Source organism: Prunus mume, linkage group LG4 (genome assembly GCF_029339155.1).
Source record: "Prunus mume cultivar Tortuosa linkage group LG4, ASM2933915v1, whole genome shotgun sequence".
NCBI lineage: Eukaryota > Viridiplantae > Streptophyta > Magnoliopsida > Rosales > Rosaceae > Prunus > Prunus mume.
In genome coordinates, this window is record NC_142701.1 from 6743922 (window position 1) to 6753502 (window position 9581).

The following is a 9581-nucleotide window of genomic DNA, read 5'->3' on the forward strand; positions in this document are numbered from 1 at the left end:
CTATGAAGGAAAATTATTTTTAAAAACAATGGAATTTTTTTTTGGCAAAGAGGAAAGCATTGTCCTTATGTTTATCATAACACACAAAACATAAATTGATTTTTGGTCTGAAAACTAAAATTAGATGAGCTCAAGAGACCAATCTTCTGATAAGGTAAAGCCCAAATTGTTCTTCACTAGGCCACATGTGCCAATTGGTTATTTATTTTTTTAGATTTTTAAAATTTAGAATGAAAATGCATTTAGTTGTGTCCTATAGAAGTAGGACCCATCTTCTCATATTTTCATTAATTTTTTTATATAAAAAACTATTAAGTTGTTATATTATGCTCTTGTGATGAATAGTTTCGTTTCTTAATATTTCAATTAACTAAGGGCATTTTGAGCTGTTTTAAATATGTTATAAAGATTCCATGGTTGTTCTCTTGAGCGTGTTTATGCCTAAATTTGTCGACCCAAGGAGCCAACCACATGGTGGTATATTAACGGCCGAACCTCCGAGTTGAATGCCAAAGTCTAGAGCCAAATCGGTCAAGCTTTCCCATGTTGAGGCCATTTTTCGGCCCAATGGATAAAAGTTGGCCTAAGATGACGACCGAGTTGTTAACACACGCGATCACGGTTTGAGAGGTCGAGGTCGAGCCACCAACATACAACATATGGGAGAATGCAGTCATGGTATGCAGGGTCAACAGTAAGGCTGGCAATGGGTCGGGTATGCGGTTCGTGTCATGTCGGGATATTAAACGTGTCAAGAATGCTCAACCCGAACCCAACCCATTTAATAAACGTGTCGTATTGGGTTGGTCGCTTTTATCGTGAGTTTTAGTCGTGTAACGGGTTGATAAATAATAACATGCATGTTACAAAAGTCATAACTGAAAAAATTTAAACAAAAAAAACGGAGAGAGGAGAGAAAATATAAGGAAAAGAAAGAAAAAAAAAGGTAGAGAGAGGAGAGAAGAGAGAAGGAAAGAAAAGAGAGAGAGAGAGAGAGAGAGAGAGAGAGAGAGAGAGAGAGAGAGAGAGAGAGAGAAGAGAAAGAAATAATAAAATAAAAAGAGAGGAGAGAAAACTAAAGAGAAGGAAAAGAAAAAAAAAATAAGAGAGGAGAGAAAACTAAAGAGAAGTAAAAAAAGAGAGGAGAAAAGAGAGAAGGAAAAGAAATTAAAAAAGAGAGAGGAGAAGATAGACGGAAATGAAAGAAAAACAAAAGAAGAAAAAGAAACATTATAAATATCAAAAGGCATAGTATATAATCACAAAGTTGTATCTAGCATGGTGGATAAGGTGTTGGATAGTGATAAGGATGGTGGGGGTTCGAATCCCCATATGTGTGTTTTGAAGTCTCTATTTCTATATTTTTCGCGGATTGGAGTGTCTTACACGGGGTTGACACGACCCGTGACACGCACCCGCTTAATAAACGGTTACATGTGTTTTAACGGTTGGCAGGTTGACTAAACCCACCCGTTTAATAAATGGGTTGACCCAAAATTACCCAATTATTAATCGTGCGGATTCGAAGTCGTGTTTTTCCGTGGGGTTTCGAGTCGTAGAACAGGGTTGTGTAGGAAATTGCCACCCCTAGTCAAGAGCAAGCAGACAGTTGAGAATGGCCAATGACCCACCCATTACCTCGAGACATGTGCAAGGGTCCCACCGAAGGAAACCTGGAACGAAGTTTCAGGAGAGAAAGAAGCTTTCCACCCCTTGATTAAAGGCATTAATTCAGAAACAGCCATAACACCGAGAGACCCACAACCCACTCAAGCTTGCATCCAATCAGGACAGCCCGTAGACCGTGGACTTGGTCACGACCCAGATCTCCAGAGACCAAGGATAAGACCGAACATCAGGGGAATGTGTCCACTATTTTGGGAAGCGGGCTGATTGGCAGCCACGCAAGCCAAAAATTAATTAATAACTCAAAGCCATGATGATCGAAGGACTTACAGCCAAAAGCAAAGACTAAATGCAGCACCTTAGGTCATCCTCTCCATTCACAAGCTTCATTCCCTTCCTATAAATACAAGACCCCTAGCAACGTTCAAAGGGTCCCCGACCAAATAAGCCTCCCACCGAGCAACGTATCGTTTCCAGTTATTTATCTTCCTGTAATGCACTTTCAATATCTTTAAATGCTTTCCTAGGAGTAGTGGTAAAGTTAAGTTCTTTCATCCATCAATATATCATACGACCCTTGATTTTCAAGGTGTCAAGCACCATCCCTATTATTTTTCTGTCCACCCCATATATCATACAACCTTCACAATCTAGCGAGGCACTGGAGCACCATCCAAATCCACCGACCGTCTTCCGCCATTGACCCCAATCAACAACCTTGTAGTTCAGGCCGTGAACTGACGGTTGAGAACTGTTCCTCTCTCGGCCACAATCTCTTGGAGCGAAGTCATATCCAAATAGGTGCACTCAATCCATCCATTCATCCATCCACATCATCTTCAAATGCACGATAGACCATGCTGGCACACCCGCACACACCCATCCAACACAAAGTAGGCGACCTATGTTGGCGCATATCCCCTTGGCCCGGAGCACCAGCTTCAAATGTGGAAACACCTCGTGGTATTTACCAAAAAAAATCAACCAACACCTTAACATGCTATAGTCGGTTTTTTTTATTAAAAAAAAAAAAAAACAAAGAAACTCAATTCGCGCTTCATTAAAAATAGATGGTAGTGCACGGACCCGAACGTACAAAAATTACTCTTGTATGTTCCATTAATAGCAGAAGCTCTTTCTTTATCATCATTGATTCATTATCAACAAAAAAAGCAATGGCAATTCTGAACCACTGTCTCTCAGTGACCTCCACAGCAACGCCCATCTCCCCAGACTCAGCAACTCCACCTGTACCAGACCCAAGACAGACCAAGATCCTATTGCCCAAGAAGAAGCCCATGAAATGGTCCACTGGGGTAGCTCCAGGGGAGTATGGTGGCCCACCAACCACAACCAAGCTCCGAAAGTACTGGGGAGGCGAAGATGACCCTCTTACCTCTGATGATTTCATTTGGAACAGAGAATTCATGGACCGCATGAAAAAACTCATTCAGGACCCTGACTCTTCCACTCAAGCCACTACTGTTCAGGTTTCAATTTCATTAGTCTTTTCTTTTTCCTGAGCTGATTGATTTCGTATCTGGGATTGTTTCGTTTAGTGTTTCTTATGTTTGTCATTTGATTGGATGGTTTGGTTGGGTAATTTGATTGTAAATATTGATGTTTGGGTGGTTGGAGAATAATGGGTTTTCTGTGTTTTTATTCAATTGTATGGATTTTTGATATGATATTAGATTTTTTTACATGTATGTTGATTTAGCTTAGTAATCCATTAGATGGGTTTTTGTTTGTTGGTCAATTTGGCGTCTTTCTTGTTACTTAGACATTTTGGTTTGGTTACTGAAGAACTGAAAGGAAAGAAAGAAAAGGAGGAATTTAAACATTGCGTTATTCGCTATCTTGATTCCTTGTATGATATCTAAACCAAGCCCTTTTCATTGTTTTTTGGCTGAATTTGGCTTAACAAGGAAAAAAGAAAGCACGATAATATTTCATGTTCCCTTCCTTGTTTTTCCCTAGCAATCAAAACATAGTCTTGGTGAATGAACTCATGTGGTCTTTTTCTTTGTGAATGGTTTCTGTGGTTTTGTTGTGTGATCAAGCGTGTTTGGTGTAATCAGGAAAAGCCTTCTGGGTTTCTTAGCTTGAATAGAGTCATGACTCTTGACAGGTTTGTTCTCACCAATAGTTTCAGTTGTCTTCCTTTTTAAAACAATTTTGTTCTCAAAACTTGACTGAATTATGGACATGCAGTTTAGAAGTTGATTTCAGCAAAGAACTCACTGCTGCCCCTGCCCAGCCCAAGATAGAACCTGTTGAGGCTCCAGCACAAGTATGATGAATGTCTTTAACTTTTCAATCAATGTACTTTTATCTCAGGGTAGTTGTGCATTTACAACTTTTCTTTTTCTGAAATTTATTTATTGCCAGAGTGCCAGCAGCACTAGAATCAAATGGAAATTGGCACCAACACGGCGTGAGCAAGATAAGTGGGATAGAGCAACTAAGGCTGCAACTGGAGGCAGTGTACGTCTGATATTTACTAAAAGCCCCATTGGTATCCAGCGACTTGGTCATCTATATGTCAAGGCCTTTACAACTTATAGAAGCGAATAAGGATTTTTATATTTAAAAATAGAATTTTCAGTTCAACTTTTGTTACTTTGAAGGATATGCTTCTTGTTTTTCTGCTTCTCACTTTGATATAACCTGCAGGAAGTGATGTTTCGGGAATTAAGGCACTCTCGGGAGGACCCAAAAGTATTGGCTGAACAGTATAGGAAACAGTATTTTAAAGTACTTCTCTGCAGTACTGGTCCACTATATCGTCTATACCATCCTGCCTTTGTTCATATTCATGCTCCTTTGGCACTTCTAGAATTTAAAAAAAGAATAATATTACTTTTCGTTTGATGTTGTTATTACAGTTAAAGAAGAGGTTGCAATTCCTTACACTAGGTTTAGGCGGTGTTGGGTTAGTCTCAGCTTATGTTTCATATTCCCCTGAAATTGCAGCTAGGTATGGACTTTTCGGTTCTTATTTATTTATTTATTAAAGTCCTGTCATCCCAGATCTTGGTTGCCAGGTTCATTTTCTACTTGTCCATTCCTACCAGCAAATTTGTGAACTGCACGGGAAACGTCTTAAGATTATCTTCTTTCTACATGCTTTCTGTTTCTTTATTTTTTCTTCCCTTTTTGTACCGTAAAAGTTTCATGGCAGTCCTACAACTATATTATATGTACAGAACTTGTAGTTTAAGAAAATTTTATACTGCTTATTTAGAGTAAATAAATTATTAGGAGGGCAGTTTTGTTGAGTTGACTCTGCAATTTGAGATGGTACATATGGGTTCAGGGTGTTACATTACTTGTATGTTGCTTGCAAACTAAAGTGCAATAAAAGTAACTCCATGGTTTAACGATTAGGATAAGTCATGACAATGACATTTAAGGTTTCTAGCTTTTTTAAGGTTCAATAAAAGTCCATAGCTTCTATTTTTGTTCAACAATAGAATATGTCTTGATAGTTTTATCTGTGAGCATGCAACCAATAGAATTCGTTTTGCTTAGTTTGATACTAAAAAGCATATTTCGTTTATTAGTATGTGAACAAATATGGGCCCTGCTAATGGTTTTTTTTTTTTTTTTTGTGTGTGTGTTAATTCTAAAGAGATTCACTAGTGAAAGGTAGTTCTTTCGACATTTACCATCTCAGTACATCTGATGGTGTTTCATATACATTTTGTATAGATTATAATTTGTTGATGGCATTCAGCTTTAGTGTTGGATTGCTCATCCATCTCTTGTGCATTCAGCTATGGTGTTGGGTTGCTTGGTTCTGTGGCTTACATGCGTATGCTGGGGAGTAGCGTGGATTCCATGGCAGATGGAGCAAGGGGACTTCTCAAGTATGTGATAAATGGCTATTGCCTGATAATAAATACATCAGCTGTATGTTTTGTACTGAGTAACTAATAGGCCAAAATTTGATTAATTAATTGAAGTTCCTTCTCATATATGTGCACGTATTCATGAGGAGTTTAAATGGTGTTTCAGCCCAAAGCAATTCCTTAAAAAGGACAAGATCTTACATACGCTGTTTTTAAAGAACAAAGAAGAATATATCATTTAACTTTATGGACTGTTAATGCAGGGGAGCGATTGGGCAACCGAGGCTATTGGTTCCTGTTGTACTAGTCATGATCTTTAACAGGTGGAATGGGTAAGCATCTGCAGTGGCATGTTCCTCTTGCCATGTACTGTACTCATCTTCTTTCTTTAATAGACACTTCCATTGGTGGTTTCTGCGAGTTTCTATTAAATGCTTTCCCTATTTTTATTGGAAAATTTTTACAGTGAAATTGGTATCAAATAACCATTTGTGATTATGCTTTTATCTACAGTGGTTTTGCCTAATACTTCTGTGGATATGGCTGAAGACAAGAAATTCAATAGCCATGACTCTTTTCATTGACTAACAGTGTTGAGTTTGGGTGCAGGCTCGTCGTTCCACAATATGGATTTATGCAACTGGAATTGATACCAATGTTAGTGGGATTCTTCACATACAAGATTGCTACTTTTATCCAAGCTATAGAGGAAGCACTTCCTGTAGCTGAGAAAACAGACACAAGTTCAAGCTAAACCTTCCCATCTTCATAGATCAGCAGAATATCCCATTGATAGTTCTGATGCAGCTTTCAGAGGTTTGTTTTGCTCTCAGTTGTTTCCAGCTGGTTAGCACGCTCTCACTCTTTTGGCTGAAATTGAGAAAACTATACGGCCAAACTTTCACCAACCTAACATTTTTCGAATTTTAAACTATGCGATTGAGTTTCAAATTACAAATTTCCTGAATTTTGTATTATACTCGCATATAATTGATAAATGTTAAGAAAGATGGCCAACTTTCCTCCAATAGAAACTAACTACATAGGAATTACTCTGGGTGGTGTGATCCCATATTTTCAAGTTACAACTTACAACTTGAAAACCATTGAAAAATTATTGTGCATAGTTTCTATTTTTGATTCTATTTTTTTATCTGTTTTTTCATTTAATTACCTGAATGTACAGATGAGCTGCTTGGAAGTGAAGACGTGTAGTGAATTGAACAGAACTCTATACTAGTTAGTTTGTCTTTTGTTCTGTATGAATGTTGTAAAACAAGGGAAAAGAATGTATTTGTCTATAATTTGCCTCATACCATTTGTAATATTTTCAGATAACTACGATTTTTTTCCTTTTTTGAATTTACTGGAGGGGCAAGCATTGAACTCTTGTCGGCAAGCAATACATGTTCCAGTCAGAGCTAAAATCCTCAAGATTTGATTACTTAAACTGTTTCAGCATGAAAAACCTTTATTATTATTTTGATACAATTTTTTTTAGGAAGAAACTTGATAGAGACTTTTAAAAAATATATGAAATATATTATAGATATATTTTGAGGTTTTAGGAGAAGGAACAAATATGCATGAAGGGAAATATAAGTGGAGAGAAAAATCATTATCTAAATTCTAATGGACTAGACATGCCTCAAGAACTATCATCCAATTTAACTGTATAATTCTTCCTATGTCAGGATTTAATTGTCTATGTAGATTTGGATAAAGTCAAGAACAAAATAAAGGTTTTTCAGCAGACATGGTCTTAGCTTCCCCACTCTTCACCCGAGTTCGAATCCCTCCCCTCATAGTCTAAATTTGATTATATTAAAGTAAAATATTACTTGTATAAAATAATAATAATAATAATAATAATAATAATAATAATTGAAAAAATTCACCATTTTGGTATGAAGATTTATCTCGTATTAAAATAGCAATATTTTAGGCTTTTTATCATGAATGGTCACTGAGGTTTGCGAAATTATCACCTTTCACCCTTTATTTTTTTGTGATACTCGAGCACTTCCACCCATTTGTCATGGCAAAGGGCAAGACAATTACTATTCATATAAATAGTGACATTGCAAATCTGTGGTGTTTCTATCCATTACGGCAACTACTATTTACATGAGATATGAGGAGAGAATTTGTATAGAGTTTTGGTGTATGAAGTAAATAATATGACTAAGTATTTATTTTTTTAAAATCTGAAATTTTTAAGTTTTTTGGGAATTTTTTTCTATTTTTTATATAAAAATAAAAATTGTTGGCGACAAACCCTAGCAACAACTCATGCTATTCTTGCCTTTGGGCCTAGGCTTGTGGAGCCCACCAACAGCCATGGCAGCATTTGTCCGAAAACCCTTTTTGGGCCTAGGCCCTCCCCTCTGCCCAAGAAAAGGGTAGGGCGTTGGAATCGCTCTAGTAGTCCTTAAGATTACCCTACGCACATCAAAATTATCCTTTCCTTGGTTTCCATCAATTTTTCTATTAAAATGCTGACATGGCACATATATCAAATCACACATCCAATAGAATAGAGGCTTAAACAAAAGGTATAATATTATATTAAAAAGTGTTGAGGCCCAAAAAAGTCCACGGTTGGGCCCAAATAAGTTTTCGGTCCATATCCGACGCTATACGAATGTATATAAGGCTAAAAATCAAAGAGGAAAGAGAAAATATCTGCCCAGCCCGACCCATAGGTACGAAAGCCCATGGGCTTTTAGTCGTCATAAAATACTCAATAAAGTCACACAACTTAATAAGATTTTCTACAAAAATAATAAAACAAAGTATTATTTTTGAGGTTATTACATAATTAGACCATAATACGTTTTAAGAAATAATTTAAAAAAATAATAAGTATCAAAAAGATATTTTTTTTAAAGGATGGTATAAATAAATATGTAAATGTTTGGTGATGTGTTCAAGAAAAACATGATTATATTTGGTGGTAGTAGTACGATTATGTTTCGTGATATGATTATGTTTAGTGATATGATATATTGTTCATCTTATATATATATATATATAATTGTTGTATTAATAATTGACACAAATTAATGTGCTAATCATCAATTATAAACTAGAAATGAGTAAAGAAAAGTAAATGAAATGAAACAAATTATATATGTGATTTAAGTGATATAATCTTAATCCTAAACTCTTATTTAGCAATAATAATTGAAAGCATCTCAAAGCCCATAGCCAATGGATATGAGCCATATACGAGTCACACCACATGCGCCATGCCAAATACATTATCTTCACAAATCCATGGTAATTATCCCGCCAATAATAATTGAAAGCATGTTGCAAGCGACATATGGAAATCATTATTACACACCCACCACACTACAAGCCTAAGTGGGCCCAAGCCACTCGAATGCCCGGGGCTTGCTTGAGTAAGTTGTGGTATGGATGGTAATAAATCAATATGAGGTCCATTGATGGGCCGAGAAATGGTAAGTTTTGAGTTGCTTGGGAGCCTAAAGACTCAAGCCCATTTCTTAGGCCCAAACATGTGGGTGAGCACAAGAGAGAAAAGTAGCCCAATAGCTTAAGCAAAATAATCTAACCAAAAATAACCCAACCAAAAATAAGCCCAATCAAAATAGCCTATTGACTCAACTAAAAAGCTCAAATGTTTTAAATAGCCAACTTGCTTGATAAACCATCTTGGCCCACCATAATAGGCCACAAAGGCACCAGCACCTAGCTAGAGGAACAAAAGCCAGGAAAGGGAGGTCTGGAGGTTCCAGCACATGGAGGGAGCAGGTTCCAAGCAAGAAACATTCAGAGTACCAAAGAATATTAGCATGCGAGCTGCCAGAAGCACCCTTTGAACCAGCATGTATATTCAATTCCTTCCCTCATCAGACGTAGCCTTGGAAGAGGAAAGAAAAGAAGGAAGAAAGATGGCTGAAAATAGAGTCTGAAGCCGTGGGAAAGGGGGCCTTGAGCTCCAAAAAATCCCTGATTTTGTGCAAATAGGCAGAGAAGATTTCACCAAAAAAGGATGATTGAAGGGATGAAGGGAGAAAGGAAGGGAAAGACTTGACAAAATGGGATGGAAGCCATTAGGGTTTCTTGGGAAGT

The 9581-nt window shown here is 37.0% G+C and overlaps 1 protein-coding gene across 4 annotated transcripts; it reads left to right on the plus strand.

The window, feature by feature from the left end:
- Window positions 1–2692: 2692 nt before the first annotated feature.
- LOC103328477 (ATP synthase protein I-like protein) lies at window positions 2693–6883 on the plus strand. Of its 4 annotated transcripts, none has more exons than XM_016794071.2 (11): window positions 2695–3116; window positions 3708–3757; window positions 3841–3919; window positions 4018–4113; window positions 4303–4383; window positions 4515–4606; window positions 5261–5277; window positions 5406–5498; window positions 5744–5812; window positions 6090–6296; window positions 6667–6883. In XM_016794071.2, the coding sequence occupies exons 1-9, from the start codon at window positions 2697–2699 to the stop codon at window positions 5785–5787; spliced, it is 972 nt and encodes a 323-aa protein (XP_016649557.2). In that variant the 5' UTR covers window positions 2695–2696; the 3' UTR covers window positions 5788–5812; window positions 6090–6296; window positions 6667–6883. The 4 variants fall into 4 exon arrangements, with proteins under 4 accessions (XP_088906906.1, XP_016649557.2, XP_088906905.1 ...); XM_089050779.1 differs by having other exon boundaries at window positions 2705–3116; window positions 5366–5498; XM_089050780.1 differs by lacking the exon at window positions 5261–5277 and having other exon boundaries at window positions 2693–3116; window positions 5341–5498.
- Window positions 6884–9581: the final 2698 nt, after the last annotated feature.

Coding starts and splice junctions, on each gene's coding strand:
- LOC103328477 (XM_089050779.1), top strand. CDS start 2,802: ATGGCAATTCTGAACCACTGTCTCTCAGTGACCTCCACAGCAACGCCC. Junction 3,758..3,840: donor AGAGTCATGACTCTTGACAG/GTTTGTTCTCAC, acceptor ATGGACATGCAG/TTTAGAAGTTGATTTCAGCA. Junction 5,813..6,089: donor ATCTTTAACAGGTGGAATGG/GTAAGCATCTGC, acceptor GTTTGGGTGCAG/GCTCGTCGTTCCACAATATG.